The sequence below is a fragment of the Notolepis coatsorum genome (assembly GCF_963971535.1).
Source record: "Notolepis coatsorum genome assembly, chromosome: 1".
In the NCBI taxonomy this organism is placed as follows: Eukaryota; Metazoa; Chordata; class Actinopteri; order Aulopiformes; family Paralepididae; genus Notolepis; species Notolepis coatsorum.
The window spans coordinates 176,321,289-176,335,870 of record NC_140165.1 but is presented as its reverse complement, the minus strand read 5'-3'; the positions used below and the strand labels follow the sequence as shown (position 1 = coordinate 176,335,870).

Here is a 14,582-nt window from a genome sequence, read left to right as displayed (position 1 = left end):
ATTAAAATGGCAAAAAAAACTGCCGAAGGCATTCAAAATATGTGTGTTCTACCCAAATAATGACCAGAAGTAAGTCCTTACTTTTTCTTTCCTCCTTATGTTTCTCAGGCCAGGTGGCCCATTACACCATGAGCCCATCTCCCGTTTCCAAAATGCATTACAGACTGTTTGAAAAAGCTGTTTTGCTATGATAATTGGTAATGAAATATCAAAATAATGTTCAATAAGATGTACTTGTGTTTAATAAGTTGTTTTATTCAGAAGTTAACACAAATAAATAATATTACCAGTACAGTATCTAGCACACTCTCAGGAGCAAAACAGAAAGAAGCATTTCAAACTTGAACTATGTGACATGTCTTGACTCAATCAGTCCAATCTCTATTTCTCCTTCTTCCACCAGTCACTCAGGCAGACCAGCTTGTTTTATGTAGCGATGTCTACTTATAGTGCCTATAATATTTTTCCCGTTGGGTGCCAATGCAAATCAACTGCTCCAGTGGAGTTGCTCAGTGGCCAATGGTGTCAACTGTGGTTGTACTGGGCAGCTCCCAGGTGTGAATGGAACTGTGTGAATGTGAAGCAGGGCGTTCCTGAAAAAGAGCATCTGTGCTCAGCGAACCTACCCTGGGTAAATAAAGGTAAAAAAAAAAAATGTAAAAAAAATAATCTTTAATTTTTTTTTTTAGATTAATGCGTTAATTATATCATCGCGCGATAATAGTATCACGTTAACGCAGCACGTTAACGCTGTTAACGGCCCAGCTCTAATTTAAATATTTCAATAATAATCTAAAAGAACCGATAAGAGTATCGATAAAGTACCGAACCGTTAAGCAGTATTGATAAGAGTAGTAGTATCGATAAAATCCTAACGATACCCATCCCTGCCGCCGAGAGAGGGCTAGCGCCGCTTGCCCACCTGTGCCCAGCTCAACTCCCTCTCCCCGCGCCGTCCGCGCTGAAAGTAGTTCCCCCGAGCCCATGGACCTAGACCGCTCGCGCCTTCCTCCCAACGAACGCCGTCACAGGCTCGCTACGGGGGCATGTTTATACTGCGGCCAACTCGGTCACTCCGTTGCCTCATGTTCGATTCGCCCAAACGACGGAGCTCGGCAGTGACGCTGGGCGTCTGTTCGAGCCTTGATATTGCTCCCAGCTCCGGTCCGAACATGCAATTCAGTGCCACGCTGTGTCTCAATGGTCAATCACTCCCGCTGTCCACCCTGGTCGACTCAGGTGCTGACGAAAATCTCATCGACGCTGGCCGCCACTAGGGGTCGCTGGTTCCCACCTTCCCAACGAACCCATTGACCTGTCTGCTATTCCTCCTGTCTACCATGATTTAGAGGCTGTATTTAGCAAACAACAGGCTCTCTCCCTACCTCCTCATCGCCAATACGACTGTGCTATTGATCTACTCCCAGGAGCGCCGCTCCCCGCTAGTCGCCTGTTCAACCTCTCACACCCAGAGAGGGAGTCGATGGAGAAGTACGTCCACGAGTCCTTGGCCTCAGGCATTATCACTCCCTCCTCCTCTCCTGTCGGCGCAGGGTTCTTCTTTGTCTCCAAGAAGGATCGTTCCCTTCGCCCCTGTATCGACTATCGGGGTCTCAACAACATCACAGTCAAGAACAAGTACCCCCGGGGACTTCCGGTATGAGAGCAGACGGGTAACACACATGCGATAGAGCTCCTGGTCAAATGAGCGAAAAAACGGATAAAAAAGGACCCGAAAAGTAATTAAAAATGAAAATGCACACGAGAAGTAAGGAAGAGACAACGATTGTGAAGGAAAGAGAAATGGAGAACACACGAGAAGAAGAGAATTTGAAGAAACAGAGTCCCCGAAGCGAAGCCGAGAAAAGACAGGCGGAAGAAGGGGGAGGTCCCGCTGAGGCAGACACGGGAATGCCAGGATGGGCCGTGGTCATGCAGGCCGGGATACTGGAGAACATAACAGCGGCGATAAAACTGAACACGGACACGATAAGGAATGATATTGGGAAGCTACGGGAGGAATTGAGGAAGGAACAGGAGGACTTCAGAGGTGAAATGAATACAGAACTCAAAAGGGTGGAGGAGAAGATGGCGGAACAGGACAGAAACGTGACCGAGTTACAGACTAGGACGGCACAAGCGGAGGAATGGAACACGGAGATACACGAGGTATTAACATGTGCGATTCAGAAACAAGAACAGATGGAGACAAAGATGTCGGACATGGAGGGGAGGTCACGGAGAAATAACATCAGAATATGGGGATTGAAAGAAGGAGTCGAAGGGGAATCGGTGACCCATTATGTAGAAAAGCTTATCAAGGAGCAATTGAAGGAGACGGGACTGGAAAAAATGGAGATTCAGAGGGCCCACAGGGCGTTGGCTCCGAGACCGAAACCGGACAGACCTCCGAGAGCGGTTATTATTAACTTTCTGAGATTTGAGATTAAGGAATTGATACTCAGAACCGCGTGGACCAAGAAGATTGAAATCGAAGGGAAAAGACTATCGTTTGATCACGATTACTCGACAGCGGTAGCAATAACACGCAGGTCCTACGCGGGACTGAAGAAAACTCTGAAAGAAAACGGAATGAGATTCCAGTCACCCATGACCTCGCTAAGGATTCACTGGGAGGAAGGGACGGTGACGTATGCGACGGCACGAGAAGCGGCGCAGGAGATGAGACGACGGGGGATGCAGATGACGGAGGACGGAGAAGGAAGGAGACAGGAGGACCAGACGCGGAGCCTGCAGCAGAGATTGGAGGGGGCACGCAGATGGACCAGAGCAGGAGACCGAAACCAGGGAGAGGAGGGAGGAGAGAGGAGAAGGCCGAGGTGAAACGTGACAGAACGAGGACGGAGACGGATGAGGAGGCCAGAGACGGAGAAGGAGGGGAGAGGAGGCGGGAGGAGGCGAACGGATGAGTACACGCACAAGAGATTGAAAAAACTATTCAAATAGAGACAAAATATAGAAACTGAAATAACATATGCATAAACACACATTCCCAGGTAGAGGCAAGATATAGAAATAAACATAACGTATACATGGACACATAATACACAAGCTGATGGAGGAAATAAATGGAAATATAACTAGGTTTGATAGGCGAGACACAGAACATACTGAAACCAATAAATAGACGCACGCTGTGAGTAACACAGTTGGGAGGGATTAAGGGGATAAATGGACATCACATAGAAAATAGAGGGGAGGAAAAGAAAGTAAAAAGGGGTACACAGGAGACACCGCACACGGGTATGGGAGGAAGGAGGGACATTGAAACATATGAGTCACATTGAGAGGGACCAGGAAAAGAGGGTCTTTGGTCAGAAGGAAGGACAGAGCGCTTTTGACCAGGAGCTCGACAGCAAAAAAAAAAAACAGTAAGAAAGCTGGACAAATATGACGAGCGATTGGGGTAAGGGTTTCAAACCCCCAAGCCGTCAGGAGGGGGCCTCTCGCTAGGAGAGCAATTACCCCTCACCCACCAGCAGGGGACAGGGGGGGACACAGGGACCCCCCGAACGCCTTGGGAGCACTTTATGTAAAGTTTATGTTTTTTATTTATGTTAATCATTATATGTATTCGGTGAAGAGAGCGGAGGCTCCAACCGGAGGGGGGAATGAGTGTGACATGGGGGGGACTGACAGACGAAAGAAAAAGAAAGATGACAATGGTTAAAGGTATAAAAATGATGTCGTTAAACGTTAATGGAATGAATAATGCGATAAAGAGGAACAAAGTGATGTTGAAATGTAAAAAAAGTGAGATGGAAGTGATTTTCCTGCAGGAGACACATTTGGTAGCACAGGATCATGAGAAACTGAAGAGATTTGGATATGAAAATGCATACTATAGTTCCTTTAAACAAAACCCGAGGAGAGGAGTAATCACGTTAATCAAAAACACAGTCAAATTTGAATTGATCAAGGAAGTAAGAGACAAGGAGGGAAGGTTTGTTCTGGTGAAGGGGAAAATGGAGGGCCAAATGGTTACGTTAGTGAATGTTTATGCACCCCCAGAGAGTGAGAGGGATTTATATGAGACCATTTTTGATATGATAGTGATGGAACTAGAAGGGATATTGATATGCACGGGAGATTTTAACGTAGTACTGAATCACGACCTAGACACCACGAGTACTAGAAAAGGACGAGCATCCATCAGTAGATATATGAATATTCAGATGACGGACATGGGAATTACAGACGTTTGGAGGGGGATGCACGCCATGGACAGGGAATACACACATTACTCACACCCACACGTGACATATGCGAGAATAGACTACTTTTTGATGACGACGGGGGACAGTTACAGGGCACGGGAGAGCAGTATAGGAGTGGCGGACATATCGGATCACAGTGCCATATATCTGACAGTAGATCTAGAAGGGAGACGGAGGAACACGATTTGGAGACTAAATGTAGGAATATTAAATAACAAGGGGGTGGTGAGTCAGATCAAGGAGGAGATAGCCAGATATAAGGAAGAAAATGACAACGGGGCGGTAGATCCGAACATTCTATGGGACACACTGAAGGTGGTGATAAGGGGGAAATTGATGGAAAAAACAGCAATGCTGAAGAAGGCCAGAACGGAGACATATCACAATCTGATAGGGAAGCTGAAGAAGCTTGAGGGGAGACACCAGATATCAAAAGAACAGGAAACGCTCGGAGAAATCAAAGAAGTAAAGGCCAGGATAAATAGGGAATTATTGACGGAAATAGAAAAGAAAGCGAGGTTCATGAAACAAACGTACTATGAAGGGGGACCAAAAGCGACCAGACTGTTGGCTAGGAGAATTAGGACGCAACAGAAGTTGAACACGATACACACAATAAGGGATACAAAGACTAATGAAATATTGAGGGACCCAGCTGAAATAGAGAGGACATTTAGAGAATACTATGAGAAATTATACACACAGCCAAAAGCAGCGGGAGAAGAGGAAATAGAAACATATCTGGAGAAGCTAGAGTTACCATCGATAGGGAAAGAACAGAATGAAGAATTAAATAAAATAATTACGGAACAAGAACTGGAAGAGGCAATTAGTAGAGCTAAAAACAACAAGTCTCCGGGGAGCGACGGATTCCCATCGGAATTCTACAAGACATTTAGAACTGAATTAGCACCCATGTTAGGGGCGGCGTTCAGACACACGATGGAAGAGGGCAAAATGCCCCCCCCCCCCCCCTCGTGGAAGGAAGCCATAATCACCACGATACCGAAGGAAGGGAAGGATAGGGAATTATGTAGTAGTTTCAGACCTGTGTCCATACTCAACGTGGATTACAAGATGTATACATCGATAATATCAAAGAGATTTGAGACGTTTATGCCAGACATTATAGATGAAGATCAAACTGGATTTATTAAAGGGAGACAGACACAGGACAACGTGAGAAAGACATTACACATAGTAGAGGAGATACAAAAACAAGGGGGTAGCGCGGTACTGATTAGCCTAGATGCAGAAAAAGCATTCGACAGTGTGAGCTGGACATTTTTATATAAAACATTGATGAGGTTCGGACTGAACGGGAGGGCGATGAAGATGATCAAGGCGCTATATCAAGAACCGACAGCGAGGGTTAAGGTGAATGGCAGCTTGACGGATAGAATCAGATTAGAGAGGGCTACCAGACAGGGATGTTGTCTCTCACCGACGCTCTTCGCCGTTTTCATAGAACCACTGGCACAACTGATCAGACAGACCGAGGACATTAAGGGAGTAAGGATAAAGGGAACGGAATATAAACTAGGCCTATTTGCAGACGACGTGATAGTATACATGAGGCAACCAGACAAGAGCTTCCCGGCACTGATGGATCTACTGAAGGAATATGGCCACTACTCAGGATACAAACTAAACGTGACAAAGACACAGACCTTAGCATGGAACTATACCCCAACGACGGAAATTAGAGAACAGTACGGGATAAGATGGGACATGGACAAGATTAAATACTTAGGGGTGAACATCACGAGAGGGGTGGAGAAACTGTTTGAGGCGAACTATACACAGATAAATCAGAACATCAAGAGAGACTTAGAGAGATGGACAGTAATGCCCTTGGACTTCAATTCAAGAATAGAGGTCATTAAAATGAACATACTATCAAGGTTACTGTACCTATTCCAGTCACTACCGATACAAATACCACAGAATCAATTCAGGGAGTGGGACAGACTGATATCGAGGTTCATATGGGCGGGGAGAAGACCACGGGTCAGATATAAAACACTACAACTACCAAAGGAAGAGGGAGGGATGGCAGTACCCAGCCTACAAGATTATTACTATGCAGCACAACTGAGAGCAGTGACGTGCTGGTGTAACGACAGATATGAGGCAAGATGGAAAGACATTGAAAAAGAAGGGGAGGGATACAAGGTACAAGCTCTGGTGGGAGATAGGGAACTATTTAAAGAGAAAGAGGGACTATTAGATCCAATCACCAAATGCACCTTGAACATATGGAACAGAGTAGTAAAAACACACAAATTGGAGAAGCAGTCAGGGGTCCTGAGATGGGTAGCACATGACAAGAGATTCAAACCAGGGAGGTTAGACCATGGATTCAGAAGGTGGGAGAGGGGGGGGGGGGGGGGGGCAACAGCGATATGCAAAATGATAGAGAAGGGGGAAATGCAAACACTACAAAAATTAAAGGAGAAATTTGGACTAGAAAACAAGGACCACTTCAGATATCTACAGATTAGAGATTACTATAATAGAGAAATAAGAGGGGACAAGGAAGAAGAACAGAATGGAATAATTAGGATGATAGAAGGAGGGAAAGGAAGGGTAATATCAGCACTGTACCGGGCTATAATGACCAGCAAGGGACACACGACCGATTATATAAGGGAGAAATGGGAGAGAGAACTAGAGATAGGAATAACAGGGAAGGAATGGGGGAACATATGCGAGGTGCAACATTCAACAACAGGATCGAGGATATGGAAAGAATTTGGATGGAAAAACATAATCAGATTCTTTATAACCCCAGAGCTGAAGGGAAAATATGCACCAACACAAAGAGCATGCTGGAGGATGTGTGGGAAGGAGGGGGCAAATCACACGCACATATTCTGGGGATGTCAGAAGCTGAAGGGGTATTGGGAGGAGATAGGGGAAGCAATGATCAGAATATTAGGATACGGGTTACCACAAACAGGACTGGTGCTTTACTTAGGAGACCTGACACACGAGGGAATACAAGGGGGGGACAAATATTTAATAAAGATAATGTTGATAGCGGCCAGAAAAGCAATAACGAGACCGTGGTACAAGGAAGACCCACCGACAATAGCACAATGGGTAGGAATAGTGGAAGAAATACAGGATATGGAGAGGATAACACACATGCTGAGGTTACAGGAAGAGAAATTTGGGGAAAGATGGGGAAAGTGGGAGGATTATAAAGGGAACGAAAACGACATCACAGAGGAAGAACCAAATGCAACACAAGAGGGCAAAGGGTAAAGGAGGAAAGAAGTTCAAGGAGGGTCTCTGAACCCATGTCACACAACTATGCTTTAGTTAGCATTTTCTATTTTTTTGGGGGTATTACAATTGCTTTATGTTTTTATACTTTATTATTTATGTCTGTTTAACGGTGTGATATTAATATTCAGGGATGATGTGGTTTGTGTATGGGTGAATCAAAAGGCAAAGTGAAAGTTAATAAAAAAAAAAAAAAAAAAAAAAAAAAAAAAAGAAGGACGAAGGATAAGGGAAGAAAGAAGCTCAAGGAGGGTCTCTGGACCCAGATCACACATACATGCCTTAGTCAGTATTTATCATCTTTGAGTAGGAATTACTTGTTTATGCCTGTTTAAAGATACACAATCAACCTTTGTATTAAGTACCTGGAAAACAACTGTAGGGGAACCAGACAACTAACCATGATACCCATGTAAATATTTATGTGCACTGTTTTTTCTTTTTGTTTTTATTGTGATGTTAGTTTCTTTTTTTTTGTAAGTGCTGTTTGTCTAAAACTGTTAATAAAAATGTAAGTAAAAAAAAAAAAAAAAAAAGAACAAGTACCCCCTGCCTTTGATTAACTCTGCTTTTGAGCCCCTGCAAGGTGCCACCATCTTCACGAAGCTGGACCTCAGGAATGCCTATCACCTTGTCCGCATCCGGGAAGGGGACGAATGGAAGACGGCCTTTAAGACCCCGCTCGGTCACTTCGAGTACAAGGTAATGCCCTCGTCAATGACGTTCTCCGCGATGTCCTTAACCGCTCCGTTTTTGTTTATTTGGATGACATTCTGATTTTTCCCGCTCCATGGAGGAGCACGTCCAGCACGTCCGCCAGGTCCTCCAACGCCTTCTGGAGAACAAGCTGTTCGTCAAGGCGGAGAAGTGTGAGTTCCACGTCTCCTCCATCGGGTTCCTCGGCTACATCATCGAGGGCGGCAAGATCCGGGCGGACCCCGAGAAGATTAAGGCGGTGTCCGACTGGCCCCGTCCCACCAATGTCAAGCAGCTCCAACGCTTCCTGGGGTTTGCTAACTTCTACCGGCGCTTCATCAGGGACTACAGCCGGGTCGCTGCACCCCTCACCCAACTCACCTCGCCTTCCGTGCCCTTCGTCTGGTCTGACAGAGTGGACTCCGCCTTCGCCAAGCTGCGCCGGCGCTTCACCACCGCACCAATCCTCGTCCAGCCGGACGCGTCCCGCCAGTTCGTGGTGGAGGTGGACGCCTCTTGTACCGGAGTAGGGGCGGTCCTTTCCCAACGCTCCGTCCTCGATCAGAAGCTGCACCCCTGCGCCTTCTTCTCGCGCCGCCTGACCCCAGCTGAGGTCAACTATGACATCGGAAACCTGGAGCTAGCCCTGGAGGAATGGAGGCACTGGCTGGAAGGCTCAGAGATCCCCTTCCTGGTTTGGACGGACCACAAGAACCTCGCCTACGTCCAGACGGCCAAGCGCCTGAACTCCCGCCAGGCCCGCTGGGCGCTGTTCTTCACCAGGTTTAACTTCACCCTTACCTACAGGCCTGGCTCCAAGAACACCAAGCCGGATGCTCTCTCCCGGCAGTTTGTCCCCGAAGAGGGTCCCGCACACCCCGACACCATCCTCTCCTCCTCCTGCTTGGTGGCCGCAGCCACCTGGGAGATCCAGTCCATCGTCAGGGAGACTCAGCGTGCCCAGCCGGACCCAGGTAACGGTCCACCTAACCGGCTTTTTGTCCCCGATCTTGTCCGCTCCCAGGTGCTCCAGTTGGTTCACGCTTCCCGGTTCGCCTGTCACCCTGGGATCGACCGTACCCTGTTCCTGCTGAAACGGCACTTCTGGTGGGTCTCCATGAGGGAGGACACCCGCGCCTTCGTCCTTGCATGCACCATCTGTGCTCGTGGAAAGGCTTCCCACCGACCCCCCGCCGGGCTCCTCCGTCCGCTCCCTGTTCCCGGTCGGCCCTGGTCGCACGTCGCCCTGGACTTCGTCACCGGCCTTCCTCCCTCACACGGTAACACAGCTATCCTCACTATTGTTGACCGTTTCTCGAAGGCTGTGCACTTTGTTGCTCTCCCCAAACTCCCCTCTGCTTCAGAGACCACGGACCTGATGGTGCTCCACGTCTTCCACCTCCACGGGATCCCGGTGGACATCGTCTCCAACGGCCAGTCGGAGCGGGCCAACCAGGACCTGGGATCCGCTCCCGACTATCAACCAGGTCAGATGGTATGGCTCTCGTCTCGGGACCTGCCGCTCAAATCTGTTTCCCGTAAACTAACCCCCCTTTTCGTTGGTCCCTACAAAATTCTGTCCCTCATCAACCCCTCTGTCGTCAGACTCCAGCTCCCCTCCCATATGCGGATTCACCCCTCCTTCCATGTCTCCCAGCTGAAGCCGGTGGTCTCCAGTCCCCTGTCTCCCCCTGCTCCGGAGCCTCCCCCTCCGCTGGTCATCGACGACCACCCGGCCTACATTGTCCGGAAGTTGCTGGAAGTGCGGCGCCGCGGCCGCGGCTACCAGTACCTGGTCGACTGGGAGGGCTACGGCCCAGAGGAGCGCAGCTGGATCTCCCGCCAGATGATCCTGGACCCGGACCTCGTCCGGGTTTTCCATCGGGCCTACCCTGACAAGCCTGGGCCGCCAGGAGGCGCCCGTAGAGGGGGGGTCCTGTCATAATCACAGCAAGAGCGTTCTTCACTCCTCCTCATTCCCCCTTCACATTCACCACACGCCCTCCTCACTCTTCATCCTCCCTTCCATCCACCACGGAAGCCTCACGCCCATATATGGTCAGCACCTCTTCACCCCCTGTCACTCAACTCAGCTGCACCTCATCCCCTGATTTGCACGCTGCCAGGCACCTCACTCCTCACAGCTGTATCCCATCCCCTGTTGATGAAGACCCTACTTCTACCGGACGACGCTGACCAGAAGTCGTCGTGGTGTTAGTATCATTACCTAGGTACGACGCCCCTGTCCGAAGACCTGCTAGACATCCCCGTGTGATTATTCCCTGTTCTAACTTTCCTCTCTTGTGCCCAGGACCTCCGTGCCAGCGTGTCCCTGTCTGGACCCCCTGGAGCTTACCAAGGAGTTCCTGCTCACTCTCTCGACACGGACCCGTGTCTTCCGTCCGCAGTAGCACTGGAGTGCACCTGCTCCCATTACCCCAAGAACATTCCCAATTCATATCTGTTGTACATTTCTGGATGTAACTCTTGCCTACTTGGGAATACTATTACCTGAAACGCTCCATTCTTTCTTCTCCTGTGTTCAGCGATTGGGCTCTGCTTAAAACCCATTCTCACACTTAGATTACACCTACAGCACATTAATGACCATCATACCAAACATGTGCTTTGAATTAGTACATGGACGCACATAAAAAGTACCAACTATACATTGTAAGTATACTCACGGAAAATTACATATTGGTAGAAATATACTTTCAACACACTTTATATACTAAAGATATACTTTCAGTATGTTCAAATATACATATATTTGACTTGGGAGGACTAAACAGCATATATATATAGCAATGAATATTATGAAAATGGAATACACAGACTGTAAAACATAAGAGTAAAAGTGATAAGATGCCTCACATGTCTCAGTCTCAGTTCATATCCACATTACATTACAGAGTTCATATTCAGGGTTCTCACAGTCGGGATATGAATTCATCCCAGCTGTTCTTGATTGTGATTTAGCCGATTATGTTTTATTTTGTATTGTACATACTCAAAGGCAGAATCCTTTTTGGTATATTAATTATTTTCATATTGTGTAAAATAAAATGACAGACAGCCTACAGTTCAGCTCACCTCATGAGACAGAGATCCATGCGCCACCCTGGTCTTACAGACTGAGAGAGACAGAGAGAGAGAGAGAGGAGGAGGAGGCAAAGGGACACAATCTATACAAGAACATGTATCATAGAGAGAGAGTTTCATAAAAAAAATTGAGAAAAAGTATTGTTGGCATTAAAGTACAACTCATTATGGAGATTGATAGACAGACAGACTAATCTAGCTTTGGAATTTAATTTAATTAAAAATAAAATCATATCACCATTGCAATATCGGACACCACAAGCACACTTAGCACACCAACAACTATACAGCTTCATATAATTGCGAAAAATAAGTTATCCAGACAAATGTGCACAAAGGTGGGGCAAGGCTACTTTTTTAAGAACCATTTTGGTAAATTCTCTTCCTGTATTTACCAATCTACATCCTGCATGTTTTTCTCAGAGCATACTGTAGCTGCCAGCTGTTAATGAATCAATCAAATGCACAGAAACATCTGTGACTTTCCCATGCCTTGTAATCAGCCACTCCAAAATCTCAGGATGCCTTAAAAACAGGATTTTTTTGGCCTGCCAAGTGGTGTTCCTGGGGTTGTATCAGAAAAGAAACACCACTATGGTGTTTCTCGTAGACAAATACCAACAGTAAACTAAACCGCCATGCTGATCAGTGGATACCAACCACTAGCCCAGCTGTTGGCCAAACACACCACATTCATATGATGTGGGTGACCATGTTGAAATGACGTGAAATGACATTGTATGTACCTGCATATAATCCTTTTTACATATCTGTAGATACTATATCTATATTCAGTACACATCCCTATCTACTCTTAATAGTTACGCTGCTGGGCAGCATTTTGGAATGAAATCCTTCACATCTGTCACCAATTACCTTACAATATTTAGTATTTGTGTGTTTGGACTGACTGAGAGGGAAGCTGAGGCCTTTGGTCTCCACAGCTTGTTGGATGCATGCTGTGTTACTGGCGCTGTGGATCTCCAGGTAGGGAGGGCTGCAGATATGCCAGTCTGTCAAAGAGAATAGAAGACAGGGTCCAGGTAAATTCCATTTCAATTCAATCAAATAACAAACTCAGCCAGGCCAACTGTTACAGTGGGTGACAATATTGTCGCAAGGAAAGATGAAATTACATACCTGGGTTCCATCCTAGAGGCAAATCTTTCCTGTGACAAAATGGCAACCAATGTAATAAAAAAAAGTCAACCAATGAACCAGATTCTTGTACCGGATCTCCTCTCTGGTAATCAAGAATACCCTGAAGACTCTAACAGGAGCACTCATTCAAGGGTACTACAAATATGCTTGCACCTCATTGTATAAAAGCACCTCAAAGGCACTAAAAACAAGATTATAATAAACATCACAAAACAAACTTGTCAGACTACTGCTTGACCTTACTCCTAAAACCCACCTCACCCCTGCCCATTTTGACAACCTAGGATGGCTTAGAGTAGACAACAGAGTACAGAAACTTGCAATGGGCCTAGTCTACAAGATACACTACACCAGATACCCTTGTACATGTCGAAATACTTTCCAAAGGTCAGTGAATACCACAACCACAACACCAGAGGGAGTTTCCAGCATCTTTGGGTTCTTGAAAAGCGCTTTATAAATAAAAATGTATTATTATTATTATTATTATTATTATTATTATTATTATTATTATTATTATTATTATTATTATTATTATTATTATTATTATTATTATTATTATTATTATTATTATTATTATTATTATTATTATTATTATTATTATTATTAATTATTATTATTATTATTATTATTATTATTATTATTATTATTATTATTATTATTATTATTATTATTAGTTCGACAAATCATGTTCAACCCAGATTCGGCTCAAACAAGGGACTAAACACGTTTCACAATTATGCCACAACAATGTGGAACGCCCTACCCACAACCGTAAAATAATGTGAATCCCTACCCACCTTCAAAACTGCTCTCAAAGAGCACCTATGTGAGGCTGCAATTCTAAACTGGCCCCGGTAAATGTCCAACCCCCCACCCAACCCCTCCAATGTACAGTTTCTTCCCCCTCAAATGCATATATTCTCTTTTAGAAACCCTGTCTCTTAAACAGTACTGTATATTTGTATATCTTGTATGTCATAAATGTCTGGATGTAACAGTACTGTATATCTGTTGTATGTCATCTATGTCATAAATGTTATGATTAATTGAAAATGGGGGGCCCTGATGTAAAGAAGACAAACGTCTTTCTCTGGTCTGCATCCCCTTAACAATTGTATGTATTGAGCCGTACTGTATTGTACCCATTCTGTATGGGGGTAGATTTCTATCAAAAATAAACAAACGCAAAAGTAGAATCCACAATCGTAAAGTAGAATCCACAATCGTAAAAACTATCCACACACACACACCTCAGAATCCACAATCATAAAAACGATCCACACAAACACACCTCTCAATTTGTGTTTCATAAATCATAAAAACACGCTTGATTTGTTTATATTTACGTACGGAATTCTAAAAACAGCTTGATCTGCTTAGATTTACGTACGGAATTCTAAGGACACACTTGATCAACTTGGAGTTACGTACGGAATTTTGAGACAAATATTTCGCTGTTTTCCCCGTGGGGATTCGTGTGTGACGCTTCTTCTTCTTAGAGGTCCATCAAAAATAAACAAACGCAGAAGTAGAATCCACAATCGTAAAAACGATCCACACAAACACACCTCTCAATTTGTGTTTCATAAATCATAAAAACACGCTTGATTTGTTTATATTTACGTACGGAATTCTAAAAACAGCTTGATCTGCTTGGAGTTACGGATGGAATTTTGAGACAAATATTCCACTGTTTTCCCCGGCGGGGATTCGTGTGTGAAACTTCTTCTTCTTCGGCGCTACCGAACACGGCCCGAGGTGTCTCTGGCTCATGAGCGCTACCAGTGGCCAAAATCGCACATTATCTTTAGCCATCATTAGGCATCAACATTTCATTATGAAAATGAATGCTCAAAGTATATATAGTACCATTTTGAAGATAACAAATAGGGCTTTCAAATGATATAAAATATCTGTATGATTATCATGATTATTATTATTAATATCTTTCATATTTGATACAGAAATTATTACAAAGATCTTGTCCGGGGCCACCACATTTCAACAAACTGCATTTTCAACCACTTTACTGACAAGCTAGCAGGAAACTTAGATGGTAAGGGATATAGATAATTATGTGGGCAATAT

The 14,582-nt window shown here is 45.2% G+C and overlaps 1 protein-coding gene across 1 annotated transcript in view; it reads right to left on the bottom strand.

The window, feature by feature from the left end:
- Positions 1-14,582, bottom strand: part of LOC311223520 (inositol-tetrakisphosphate 1-kinase-like) — a gene marked incomplete at both ends in the record, with an annotated part of 124,287 nt that overhangs the window by 32,075 nt on the left and 77,630 nt on the right. The window contains 2 exons of the mRNA XM_084308301.1: positions 11,322-11,362; positions 12,242-12,343. Coding sequence (XP_084164427.1) covers positions 11,322-11,362; positions 12,242-12,343 — 143 coding nt within the window. The remainder of the gene's footprint in view (positions 1-11,321; positions 11,363-12,241; positions 12,344-14,582) is intronic.